Source organism: Crocuta crocuta, unplaced genomic scaffold (genome assembly GCF_008692635.1).
Source record: "Crocuta crocuta isolate KB4526 unplaced genomic scaffold, BGI_CrCroc_1.0 scaffold561, whole genome shotgun sequence".
NCBI lineage: Eukaryota > Metazoa > Chordata > Mammalia > Carnivora > Hyaenidae > Crocuta > Crocuta crocuta.
In genome coordinates, this window is record NW_027530529.1 from 212,356 (window position 1) to 225,984 (window position 13,629).

The 13,629-nt window shown below is 58.8% G+C and overlaps 1 protein-coding gene across 1 annotated transcript in view; it reads left to right on the plus strand.

The window, feature by feature from the left end:
* CAPN5 (calpain 5) overlaps nucleotides 1-7,112 on the plus strand; it is a 36,156-nt gene extending 29,044 nt beyond the window's left edge. Inside the window, exons 8-12 of the mRNA XM_077767527.1 lie at nucleotides 175-342; nucleotides 1,449-1,627; nucleotides 2,515-2,630; nucleotides 3,237-3,373; nucleotides 4,574-7,112. Coding sequence (XP_077623653.1) covers nucleotides 175-342; nucleotides 1,449-1,627; nucleotides 2,515-2,630; nucleotides 3,237-3,373; nucleotides 4,574-4,756 — 783 coding nt within the window. The 3' untranslated portion in view covers nucleotides 4,757-7,112. The remainder of the gene's footprint in view (nucleotides 1-174; nucleotides 343-1,448; nucleotides 1,628-2,514; nucleotides 2,631-3,236; nucleotides 3,374-4,573) is intronic.
* The last annotated feature ends 6,517 nt before the right edge of the window (nucleotides 7,113-13,629 follow it).

Genomic DNA, 13,629 nt, shown 5'->3' on the forward strand with positions numbered 1-13,629 from the left:
TGGACAGCATAGGCTCATTTCACAGATGAGGGCCCAAGACCCAGAGAGGTGCTGTGACTCACCCGGACTCACACATGGAGCTGGGCCCGGCTCTGGCCCAGCTTCTGGGAGCCAGCAAGCCTGCCTCTGGGCCAGTCTCAGTGCCATGTCTCTCTTCCCTGACCTTCCCTGCAGTACATCTTTGACGTCAAGAAGCCAGAAGATGAAGTGCTCATCTGCATCCAGCAGCAGCCCAAACAGTCCACCCGCCGGGACGGCAAGGGTGAAAATCTGGCCATTGGCTTTGACATCTACAAGGTGAGGCCTTCTGGGACCCCTGCTCTGGGTGAGGAGAGCGACGGAGCTGGATTTTAGGCCTCCTTGGCCTGGGGAAGAACACTGTGGTCACTGACCTCATCCCTGCCATCCTGGCCGCAGTGGCTGATGCCGTGGGTGTGCTGTGGCGTGAGCCTCATTTGGAATACCCCCAGAGGCCCGGCCTGCCTGGGGCTGGTGGCCATGGGAGCCCTCAGCCTGACTTCTTCCTGCTGCAGACCCACTGGCTGTTTGATGGGTAGGAAGCTGGTCAGGGCCAGGCCCTGGGAGGCCCCCGCTGTCCCCTCCCTCAGGGCTCTGGGTCCCCCTGAGGTGGGAAGGCCTTGCTGGGTCCTGGGAGGAAGCATCTTGGGCAAAGCCAGGTGGCCACTCCCCGTGGCCTGGGACCCAGACCCTCCTCACATTGCGACACCCGGGGAGTGATGGCACTCAGCATAGCGGACATCGTGGGCCTGCCGGACACTGAGAACTTCAGGAGATCACGCGGAGGCGCTAGGCACGTGGTCTGAGTTGAGCCCCTGCATTCGAGGTGCTCCGTCACGTCATGACATGTCCTTGTACATCCGTCGTATGCTGAGGTTTTGTGACTTAGACATGTCGTGACCTAAAGTGACACGGCTGTAGCTTAGCGTGACACTTGTTCCAGGGGTTATCTAGCATGTCCCGGCCGCTGGTGATGTCCTCTCTTGGACACGTGCTGTGACGTGGGCAGGTAGTGACGTGGACACGGTTACCAGGGGGGTGCCCGTTGCCCCCCCTTCCTAACAGCTTTACTGAGATATAATTCACGTACCATACAATTCACACACTTAAAGCGTACAGTGACCTTGAGCATGTTTGTAGAGTTGTGCGGCTGTCACCAGTCCATTCTAGAACATTTCATCACCCCAGAAGGGACCCTCGCATCCTTTAGCTGTCACCGCTCCGTGCCAGCCAGCCCCCGCCACCGTGCACCCCCGAGCCCTGGGCCAGCACTCATCTACTTCTGTCTGTAAATTTGCCTTTTCTGGGCATTTCACATAAATGGATTAGGTTGCTCTTTTCAGGTCTGCGGCGAGGGACCGACGTGCGACGTGGGTGGGCGGGCCGCGGCGGGGCGGGGGGACCCGTGGGGGGGGGGGCCGGGGNGGGAGTACCGCATGCATGGTCTGCAGCACAGGGCCGCCAGCTCCATCTACATCAACTCGCGCAGCGTCTTCCTGCGGACGGACCAGCCCGAGGGCCGCTATGTCATCATCCCCACCACCTTCGAGCCGGGCCACACTGGCGAGTTCCTGCTTCGGGTCTTCACTGATGTGCCCTCCAACTGCCGGTGTGTGGCCGCTCACTCGGGGCCGGGTCTGGGAGGGCCGGATTCCGTAGCAGGCTGGCCCGGGATCCGCGGAGATGTTCAGTGTCTGCCCGAGGTGTAGAGTCCAGGCCTCCAGCCTCCCTGGGCTGACATGTCCTTCCCTCCTTCCCCTGCTCCTCTGTCCCAGCCTCTCTTGGCTATATAAAGGGACAGTGTTTCATATGTGCACAGCACTTCACAGTTTACAGAGCTTTCACTCCTCTTATTTGCTCTTCCTAAACCCCAGGTAAGGGCCTGACCTGTCCATTTCACAGATCAGAATTGGGGATCAAGGTTGGGGGGGGTGGTTTCCAAGGTCATGACACCAGTGGTCGAGTTGGGCTAGGCGGACGCTAGAGCCATTCCCTCCCCACTGGGAGGCAGGCCCCATGAGCCCCCCACTGCCCTCCTACCTTGGTAGGCAGCCCTGAGTCAGTGCTCCTTGCACACAGTGCAGGCCTGTGTGGTGGGCTCAGGGGACCCGAGTCCTGCCAGCCCAGGCTCCACCTCTGGCCAGCTGTGGGCACATTCTTTCTGGTGAGCCCAATGCTTCGTCGTGTCTGTAAAATGGGCGTGACCGTAGTCACCGATCACCCAGGTCTTTGGGAAGATTACAAATAATACCTGTGACATCCCAGCAAGGGGCTTGGCACATAGTAGGTGCTCAGTAAATTGCTTTTTCTCTCTGGAGGACGGGGCTTCCTGCAGTAGAGAGAGGGCAGCAGGAAGCCCATGGCGGTTTGCCTGGGATGAGCAATGTCTGGACTAAATACTGCCCCTCTCCCCTGCCCTTTTCTTGAATCCCCTTACCTTCCGTCTCCCTGGCCCCCTCCACCACCTCCTCCCTCTCCCCCTCCACCCTGTACCAGGGAGCTGCGCCTGGATGAGCCCCCCCGCTCCTGCTGGAGCTCCTTGTGCGGCTATCCCCAGCAGGTGACCCAGGTACACATCCTACGGGCTACTGGTCTCAAGGACTCCTCGACAGGTGAGCTCGCCTGGGGAAAGTACCAGGACCCACCTCCCCAAGGAGATGGTCCCAGCCACCTCCCCCCTACTCAGCAGCAGACACCCAGCCTCCAGAGCTTTCTGTTCTCTCTCACTGAATGAGCTGGCCTTTCCTAACATCCGCTCTGGGCCCAGCCTTGTAATGAAACTGGGTGCGTAGAGAGGAATGGGCTGCTGCCTGCTCTTGGGCAGCTTCCTGTGTGGTGGGACAGTCAACACAGGGACAGACTGCTGGGAGGCAGGGCGTACAGAAGGCTCCCTGGAGGAGGTAGCCTTCCTCCAGGCTGACGTGGCATTAAGATATGAAGCCTGGTAAGGTCGGATAGGGAAGAGAAGGTGGTGGGGAGGGTAATAGGTGATCGGGAAGGGAAGGTGGGCGGGGGGAACAGCATGGAGGCAGAGATGACCGGTATGCCTCCTCCTGTCTCTGGAAGTTAGGAAGGCAGTCAGGCTGTGCTGTCCCTTCTCCTGAATATCTGAACTCTGTCTTCTGCTTTGGGAAGGGGAATCACCTCGCAGACTTCTGTCCCACTGGGTCCCGCCCCAGGCTGCATCATCACCCCATGGCCCCACTCAATTTCTCTAGGGGCCAACTCTTATGTGATCATCAAGTGTGAGGGGGACAAAGTCCGCTCGGCTGTGCAGAAAGGTACATCGACACCCGAGTACAACCTGAAAGGTATCTTCTACCGCAAGAAGCCAAGCCAGCCCATCACAGTCCAGGTGAGCCTGCCCATCCTCCCCTGGAGCCCTGCCTGCTGTTTTCACACTCATGGGGTGGGGCCCAGGGTGGCAGAGCTTTTGTTGGGGACCTGGGAACACTAAATTCTGGTTCCCACTCTGTCCCTGACATGCTATGTATGACCTTGGGAATTATCTTGCCAGCCCTTCCTGGTGCCCCAGAGTGCCCCCTGTGGGGTGAGTTATATCAGCTGGTGTGATTTTGAGACGCAGTAGGGTTAGTCTCCTGGCCAGGGACAGTGGTCATCTCTGCCCACTTTGCCCCTGTGGCTTGGGAGTTGTTTCTTTAAAAAAAATTGTTTTTAATGTTTATTCATTTTTGAGAGAGAGACAGAACATGAGCTGGAGAGGGGCAGAGACAGAGAGGGAGACAGAATCCGAAACAGGCTCCAGGCTCTGAGCTGCCAGCACAGAGCCCGATGCGGGGCTGGGACTCAGGAATGGTGAGATCGTGACCTGAGCCGAAGTCGGACGCCTAACCGATGGAGCCACCCAGGAGCCCCTGGGAGTTGTTCCTTAAATCCCACTGGAAGGGGATTCACTGGGAGAGGTTGCACCGAGGTGGCGTGTAGTTAGTGGAGGTGGCTGTTTCCCCAGAGCAAGGGGCCCGAAAGCTTGGCTTTCTTCCCTTCTCAGGCCAAGGTGGCCTGTGGATGTTGATTCTGGTCTCATTACTGGCAAGTCTTCTGTCCCCCCGGGCCCAGGCCAGGACCTCCCCGGGGGGTGGAAGCCGTCCGTGAACAAATGCCCAGGTACCCTGAGGAAGCCACTATAGTATTTCCAATCTTTCCTAACCCTGGGCCCCACTGGATCAAATCACAGACCCATAGCTGTTGGGGCTTAAAAAGGACCCCGAGGGGCCATTGATCCAACTGTCGTATTAAAGATCGGGAAATCACTCACTTGTCCAAGGTCACCTAAGGTCAGTGGCAGAACTAATAACAACAGACGAGACTGGGTATGTGGAAGGTGAGTTTGCCACATGGGAGGAAGCCTGAGGCTCCGGAAGGGGTACGGCCTTGCCCAGGGTTCACGGCGAGGCAGAAGCAGTGCAGGGCTCCTCTAAGCCAGGCTTGCACTGCAAGAGGGGGGTTCGAGGCCCTGCCACCAGCACCCCCACAGACCTATACTCCTGCTCTTAAAAATGCCCCCTCCCCCCACAATCGTCTTGTCTCTGCCCAGATCTGGAACCACCGAGTCCTGAAGGACGAATTCCTGGGCCAGGTGCACCTGAAGGCCGACCCAGATGACCTCCAGGCCCTGCACACCCTCCACCTCCAGGACCGCGGCAGCCGGCAGCCCAGCGACCTGCCGGGCACTGTTGCTGTGTGTGTCTTCAGCAGCACCTCCCTCACGGCTGTCTGACCCCTGCTCCCCCCGCGCCTGGCCTCCACAGTCTTACCACCTTCTGCATGTCCCCAACCAGGCCAGGGACTGGCTTGGGAGCCAGGACACTGGGGTCCTTTCCCAGCTTTTCTACTGACTTGCCGTGTGACCTTGGGAGGCCTCTGCCCCTCTCAGGGCCTCGGTGTCCCAAGGGCCCCGAAGCATTCCCTGCTCACGGAGGAGTCTTCCTGCCTGAGATTTACAATAGCTCTTCTGACCCCAGCTGCCACCACTGCTAAGGGACTCGTATCCGTTGAAAACGTTTTCTCAAGGCCCCGCTGTCTGCCGACGGAGTGCCAAGATGTCACTTGTTTACACAGACCTCCCACGTGCCCAGCACCCTCCCCCCCCCCACCGTGCCCCAGACCTTGCTTTCTCTGTCCCCTACACCTGGTTTTCTAGCCACCTTGTAAAGGACCCTCGGCTCTTGCTTAGGCTGGAATTAGGAAAATGCGCAGGTGACATTTCTTCATTTCTCTCATCCTGCCCACTTGCCTGTTTATCTGTTTAGTCCACAGAGGTTTGCCAAATGAATAAACGATGCCCATGAGACCCCCGGTGGAGCTGGGGCCCTCCATGCAGCTCTGGGAGACCCGGCCTCCATCGGGGGCCTCACCCCTGCCCGGGGCCTCGCAGAGATTGACGCCCAGACACGGCTGCGGCCTCACCCCAAGTTCTGATTTCACACCTAGCCGCTGGGTGAGGCCGCAGTGGGACAGTGGCATCCACCTGCCTCCACTGCCTTTGTGCCAGGAGTGCCCCCCCTGCCCCGTTGGTGAGCCAGGAGGGTGAGGGGGAGTCATGGGCACCTGAAGGGAGGCACATGCTTTCCAGCCCCCCTCCGCTGCAACACCTGGGCTTTTCCTGGGAGGAGGGACCCTGGGTGGCGGCCTCAGGTCCACTAGGCTCAGATGACTTGTTGGGCTTGGCAGGAGGCCGGCAAATCCATCGCCTGCCCAGAGGCCTGTCTTCCAACATTCCCCCCAAAATGCAGCCCTCTTCTTGCTGCCTGGACCAACACATTCCTTTAGTCCTCGATCTTTTATAGTCTTTCGTGTTATCATTTTTAACCAGGAGTTTTTCAAGGAAAACTGAAAGCCTGAGCCCCTTTTTCCATCATCAACTCCGGTTCCCGGGGTTCCCCTGATTTTATTTTCACTCTGCCAGGGGAGGGGGGGAGGAGAAGTCACACCTTCTCAGAGGAGGCCTGCAGGTGGGTGAAGAAGAGGGTGTTCTCTGCTCGGACGTTTCTTGGCGAGTGTTGGTGCCACGACTACTTCGAGGCTCTTCTGCGCCCTGCCCTGGCCCCAGGCTGGGCAGCGGACACGAACAAGCCGAGTTGGCTCAAGAACAAGACATCCCGTGGCCTTGCTGGGAATTCCTTCTGGGCACCCGAATGTGCGGCTCCAGATCTGGCTGCTTGGCGCCGTGTCCTGGCTGGAGGTGCTGGATTCTTGACTTCGCCTCCTCACTCCATGGCCGGCTCGACCCCTGCGCCCCGGACCCCGGCCGCGTGTGATGGGCCAGGACCTGACTGAGGACGAGGATTCCTTCTCAAAAAGCTGGGACTTCCCCTCGAGAACCTGGGGCTGGGACAGGACCACGTGACCAGGAGCAAGTCACTGAAACCTCCCGTGCCTCGATTCCCCCCTTCTGCCAAGTGGGGCTAATGGTTCTTGTTTGCCAGCACTCTCGCTCACAAGTGCTGAATAAGGGCAAAACTGTACCCTCTCTGTATCTCCGTATGCGTGCACACCGCACACATTCACGTAGCTGCGTCTCAGTGTCTTTTTCAAGTGAAGGCTCCTGAGTTGGGGTGGAGAGGTGAGGGCCAGTTGGGGCTTCTGGGGCCGAAACATGGGTCTTTGCTCAGCTGTGAGCAAACCAGGACCAATCGGCAGGACTGTGTGGGCTTCGGTTTGAAGACTGTGCACTGCCTCTTCCCTCTCCCCCCAGAAACGGGTTTGGCAGCCCTGCCCTCGCTTCCTGCCCCTCTGAGTGGGCCAGGCCGGCTCCTGGCTGTGCAGACGGCCCTCCCTGGTCCCCGGGCCGGTGAGGATGGAGTTCTTCCAGGCTGGGACTGGAGGGTGGGTGGGGAGAGCAATTGCTCTGCCCACCCGATGTGCCCTTCGGCCCCTGGGGCCCAGAGTCCCTCTCTGCAGCGGGGCAGGGCCTCTGGTCCGTTCCACCCAGGTGTGGGCTTCACTCCCCTCAGGGCCTACCATGGGGTCAGGAGTGGATACTTGTTCTGTTCTCAGAATAAACGTTATTATAGTCCCAGAAAGACTTTCTTGTACCTGTCTGTCCCTCTGGGGGTGAAGAGCAATGGAGGGAATATTCCCAGGCTTCGGTGACTGTCCTTTGGTCAAGAGGCATGTGAGGGAAGATGTGGGAGTTAGCCCCTGAGGCTGGGCCCCGCTGCCGGCCCGGTGCGTCCGTGGGCAGAGGTCACTGGGATCGTTCCATCATTGCTTCAGCGGGCCTCATCCCAAGCCCCGTCCCAGGCGGTGAGGATGCCGGGAAGCAGCCACGATCCTGTCTGTGGGGAAGTCTACAAATGAGTGGGGGAGGCCAATGGAAATGCTCCAATCCTAACGAATGCCACCTGGGAAGTGATTGGTAAGGCAGGGGGAGTTCTGGGAGCTTCCAGCCTACCTGGGAGGGCAGGACGATGCCCCGATGCAGCTGGGAAATGGAGGGAGGGAGGCAGCCCCAGGAAGGGGACCTGGGTTTGTGGGGCACAGGTGGATGTGGGGAGGCCAGAGTGGGGGCTGTTGAGAGGAAATGCCAGTAGCTCTAGCTGCCGGGCACCCCGCAGGTAGGGGCTGGGGAGAAATAGTGGACAGAACTCCGTGATGATGGGTGGAGTGGGCCGTGAGGGAAGATGAACTAAGGCCAATCTGTAGGCTGCTCTACAGGACTGTGAACCAAGGACATTGTGAATTCTGAGCCTGCTTAGCAGACTAGATGCCAGTGGGTGTTGCTGTTACGGCATCCATGGATCCCTGCGGACCTCTGCACTCCCTACCATGCTGGGCCCATCCTCACAGATCAGGCCTGCGTTCTGCCTCAGTGTTCCCATCCGTGCAGGCGGACAGCAGCCTGGGAGGCTCCGCAAGAGAGGTGATTGGGGGAGTGGTGGGTAGCAAGTGTCAACAGCAGATGCTACCCCAGAAGTGGGGACGGGGACCTGCAGCAGCTCCTGCTAGGGCCACCTGGCCAGGACTCCAGCCTCCAGATGTTTGTGAGGGTCAGGAATGTTGAGTCAGATGGGGCGCCTGGGTGGCTTAGTCGGTTAAGCGTCCGACTTTTGCTTAGGTCATGATCTCGCGGTTCGTGGGTTCGAGCCCCGCGTCGGGCTCTGTGCTGACTGCCAGCTCAGAGCCTGGAGCCTGTTTCAGTCTGTGACTCCCTCTCTCTCTGCCCCTCCCCTGCTCACGCTGTCTCTCTCTCTCTCTCTCCTAGAAATAAATAAAAATATTAAAAAAAAAAAAGGAATGTTGAGTCAGAATCTAGGCACTGCCACTCCGCACTGCTCCAGAGAGCCTGGATGCTCAGGGTGCTCCCGTGGGCGCTCTGGAGGGCAGCGCTGCCCATGTCCAGCAGGTGGCGCACTGGGGCCTCCCGCCCCATTCTTTGGGGTGGCCTCCTCCCTGCAGACCCGCCTCAGTTATAGAGGATGGGGATCTAAAGGAGTGCCTCCCTCTGCTGAAGCCAAGATTCCCCCTCGAGAGGCATGGACTGAGGGGGTAGCTGCTAGGGTGACAAGGACATGTCAGGTCTCAGTAAGGAGCCGTCAGTGTTACTCTTTGCCAGTACTATTAACAGTTTGTGTTGTGTACTCCTCCTATTTACGTCCAGCCCACACTTGTAAGTCCCATCATTTTACTTCAATTCATAGGTGTCCCTGGAATAGGGTTGCTCCAAGTCTGTTGATTTGAGAGAAAGTTTTCTGGGTGATTGTGGACGAGACCTGCCCCACCCCCACCCCAGAACAGGCTGTGGGAACAGTGTTGTAGAGCTTCAGGGCAGTGCATCCGCGGGGAGCCCTTGGGAAGTGGATCTGGGGTAGTGTGTACGGGGACTGAAGGGGCCAGAACATTGGGGCTTGCGGCCTCCCGCGGGGGCCCTGCCGGGTCCCTTCCTCTCAAGACTGCCAAGCAGCCATTTACGGAGAAGAAAAGGGCTTGGTGGAGGGCAGGCAGGTGCCAAGACTCAGCAATCAGTGACAGGGTCAGGACGAGGAGGCTCGCCGCCCGGGCCGGGAGCAGGTGGCTGCTGCATGTAACAGCCGGCAGCTGAAGCCGGCAGCCAGCACAGGGNTGCTGTTGGCCAGCCGCCCTGGCCGGGAAAGGAGGGGAGAGGCTGAGAGGGAGACAGACCGTCCCACAGGGAAAAACGGACGGATCCAGAGAGACCCCACCCCCCACCCCTGCCTGAGTGATGAGCCTTGGAGCAAGATAGAGGAAGAGGGGACGTGTGTCTGCAGATTGTCCCAGACCTGTGACCCCAAGTCTTGAGCTCTTCGTGCAGGCGGCAGCTGAGAGTGGGGAGCTGGGACCCCGGTAAGCGTGGGCTGCCCACTGTCCTGGGCACCGGGAGAAGGGGGGTTCCCAGGCGTGGGCCGGCCTGGAACACTCACCCCGTAGCCATTCGCTCCTGGTCTGGGGCCCCAGCCATCTTTGGGGTTCCAGCCACAGTAGCCACTGAATGAAACTGTCCTGAGCCTGGGAAGATGGAGGCTTGCAGACCAGAGAAGGGGAGCGTCAAGGGGCACAGCATCCATTGGATTGTCGTGACGAGGTCTGGGGCATGAGGGCGAAATGCCGGGGTGGCAAAGAGAGAGTCTCTTTTGGCCTCTAACACTTCTTTTATCTCTTTCTCTCTCTCTCTTTTAATTTGAGAGAGTGGGAGCGTGTGAACAAGTGCGCAAGTGGGAGAAGGGCAGAGAGAGATTCCCAAGCGGGCTCCATGTTCATTGTGGAGCCCAACGCCGGGTTCAGTCTCACGACCGTGAGATCAGGACCTGAGCCAAAATCACGAGTCAGACGCTTAGCCGACCGAGCCACCCAGGTGCCTCTCTTTCTCTCTTTGAATAAGTGACTTCCTTCCTCCATGCCTCAAGCTTCCCACCTGTGAAATGGGAGTGGGAAGCCCTCCTGCCCAGGGTTGTTGTGAGAACAAGGTAGAAGTCAGGCACGGGCATAGAAATGTAACTACAGTTTTGTTCTCCCTGTTCTCGATTTGAAAAGCGGTCAGCTTAAACATGGGCTAGTTCTTCTTTTTAGGAAAAAGTTGATCTTGGAGCTTTTGTCTTCTGTGAGGCTATTAAACTCCAAGCTCTTGCCACCCCTTCCACCTTCCGGAGCCCTGGGAGCCCTGGCACTGCCCCAGCTCTGGAGGCTCATGGTGGTGCCGGAGGCCTGGGAGACACCGGCCACCCTCTGCAGGGTCTCCGCGGCAGCTGCCCGCCGCCCTTGCTGAACGGCCGTCCCTGCCGGCCAGGCCGGGTGCAGGTCTCCAGAAGAACCATGTGCCTGCTGTGTTCCAGAGCTCCAGGGCAGGGGTCAGGGCTCAGGTGTCAGGCAGTGTCCTGGGCAGAGGATCAAATGCCCCAGTGCCTCTGAATGGGCCTTGTGAAAAATTGATGCTCGCCCTGGGGGGCAGGTTGGGGGCCAGAGGGGCCTCACACCAGGGCCTGTGCCTGTCTCGGATCACCGCGCTTGGTCCCACAGTTCCGTCCTGACCCTGGACTTTGTGAGGCAGTGACTGAGCCCACCTCCAGCCCTGGATCAGCTCCCCAGCTTTGGGGGGACAGAGATGGGGACAGACCCTGACCTGACCACATAACATGTATAGTCAGGGTTGGATAGATAGGAACATCAGAGCTCTTGGCAGCCTGGGGGTGGTCAGGGAAGGCTTCCTGGAGGAGGTACTGTCTGAACTGAGCCATGGAAGTATAGGTGGGAATTTACTCGTCAGAATTCCAGGCAGAGGGGTCAGCGTATGCAAAGTCCAGGAGGTATGAAAAGGGTTGGCATGTTTCAGGAGTAGTGAGTGCCGACGATGGCCCAAGTGCAGGGACGGGGAAGGAAGGAAGCAGTGAGAGGCAAGACTAAGACATCAGCAGGGGCCACAAAGTGCTGGGTCTTGAAAGCCCACCTGGGGTGCTTAGAACCCCCATCCTGAAAGCAGGGCATGCCCTGAGCAGGTCATGCTTAGCCTGTGACCCTCCCTTTGGGCTAGGCTGTTCCTGGCACCCCAACTGCTGGGGCAGCCCTGAGCTGGGAGGCTGGAGATCAAGTCCTACTCCTGAACGTTCCCTGCCCTGCTGTGTGATTTTGGCAAGCCTTGGTCCCTCTCTGAGTCCATTTGCCCATATGTCCAGGGGAGGGGGCTCCTCGGGGCCCTTTAGAAATCTCTGAATGACCGTAACCAAGAGAAGAGCTCGGCTGCTCTGGGCAGTGGAGCTGGTGACGGCGGCTGAGGCTCAGGTCACGCCGGCTGGGCTGTGGCCAGAGGGAGAGAAGCCAGGGAGGGAGGGTTCCCCAGAGGGAGGAGTGGCAGAGGCTTTGGGAAGAGCCCAGGTGACCCCAGCCAGGCTCAAGGCTGCCAGGGCTGGCCTGCTCAGACCCTTCACATGGTCTCTCCCTCTGCAGAACTGTATCTGGCCAGGCAGGAGGCAAGAGCATCTGACAGAGGACATGGTGATTCTTCAGCAGGTGAGTGCTCCTGGCACCCCACTGACCTTCATCTTCTATGCCTGGAAGAACCCTGCTGGGTGGCTCATCCTCCCCTATCCCATATTCTCTCATCTATATGGTTAACGGTAGGGCAGCCTCCCCAATACTTTCTTTTAGAAACCTCCTATCTATGCTTCAAAACCCAGCTGTAGAACTTTCCCTGACTCTCGCAGGCCTGGTCTAGAGCTGCTCCCTCTGGGGTGTCTGCTGGGACCTCCCTTTCTCACTACACTCACCTTACTAGATGGAAACTATTTACTTACGTACATCTCTGGGTCCCAGGGCATGTGCAAAGGCCCGAATGTGGGAAAGCCTTCGGGGACAGGGAATAGAAGTTGGTCTGTATAGTGAAGCCAGACCAAGAAGGTCTTGAGCCTTGAGCTTGTCTGGGGAGCAGTGAGTGGGGGCAACCTGGCGGGAGCTGGAGCCCCCGGGGGTAATATGGGAAGAAGCAGAGGTGCTGCACCCCAGTGAGTCCTCCAGCCCCCGTTCCTTCCCAGGGCCACAATGGTCCCTGCCCCTCAGCCCTTCCCCGTGATCAGCCTGAGGCTCTAATGAGCTCCTGGTCTCCCAAGCCAGGAATGTGGGCCCTGAGCCAGGTCAGTCGGGCACCAAGCCCTAGGGCTGGTGGGAGTGTGTGCCGTGGGGGCCTGGCCAGCAGCTCCACGTCGTCCAGGCCCGTCAGAGGCCAGTGGGCAGCTTTGTCTTGCAGCCGCGTGCCCGTGCGTGTGTGTGTGTGTGTGTGTGTGTGCATGCATGTGCGTGTTTGTGTGTGGCAGAGAGAGAAAGTCAGGTTTCCGGCAGGGCAGGATCAGAACTGTCCTCCATCCCAGGGCTGGAGGAGACCCCTGCTAGACCCCTTGGCTTAACAGCCTGTTCAAAAGCCCGCCAGTGATGGCCAGAGCCAACAAGAGAAGGAAGGTCATTTACTGGTGCCGGGCCTCGACTGCAGGCAGGGCTGGGTGGGTGGGGGCATTTATTTTCCCCCAAGGGGGGCCTTGGCCCCCCAGAGCCCCCCGGGGGGTTTTCCCTTAGGAAGCTTGTACAGGCCTTGGGCTGACCGAGCCCTCTCCCTCACTTGCCCTCTCTGAACACTGGCCGATCTCCCCCTGTGGGCAGGCTCTGCTGGGAGAAGGTGTCCGCAGGTGAATGCAGGCTGTGCCCACCCCTCACACAGAGAGTACATTTCTGTTACTGCTTCGCTCCCAAGAGAGGCCCCAGCTCTGGGCATCCAGCCCACGGGCACCGCCCACGCACCTGGGCTCCGGTTTGGGCTTCACTTTCGATGAATGGACAGGCTTGGGGGATGTTCTTCAGCCTTCCTGAGCCTCAGTTTCCTCACACATAAAACGAGGAGGGGAATCCTCTTTCCTCGGATGGGTGTTGTGAAGATAAAATGCCATGAGGGTTCAGGTACCGTGCTGCTTCCTTCACCTGCCTCTCAGCCCCCGTCTCTCCTCCCTTCCTCCTGCCTCTCCCTCCCGACCTGAGAGACCCCGGTTCTCTCTCCCATCCTGTCTGCCTGCTTCTCTGCTTCACTTTGCTTCCCATTCTCCTGGCTGCCTTCTCCTCAGGCCTTGTGGTGGCCACTGTCCCCTTCGGGAGCCTTCCCTGCTCTGCCCACGGTAGAGTCCGATCACATTCCATCTTTTTCCTCTGTTTACCCAAGGCCTCCAGGTGAGCCTGGAAGTGGGGGCCAGCTCCGGCACCAGCCCCCTCGGATGAGGCTCTTTGCTAAAGAAGGAATGACTTCTTTGTGACACCCTCGCTTGGTCTAAGCAGCTAGGCAGGCAGTGGTGCCCACCTCAGAGGAAAGTTTGAGAGTGAAATGTCCTGATGCATATACAACACTGAGGCTGATGGAAGGGTGCTCAGGGCGGGTCAGCTGCCATGACGACGGCTACCAGTAAGATCATGCTGGTCGCGTTCCTGGGCGTGAGAATTCCCTGTTCTCTCTCTCTCTCTCACTTTATTTGGTATAAAAATCTCAGGAGGCCTCGGAGGACATGATGGATCTTTCCCATGTGGGAAAGATCGGTGACAGAGATTTGCTCTCCCCCGCCTCCCTTCCTCCATCATCCAGCCTTTCTTAGCCCCCATAGGGTCCCG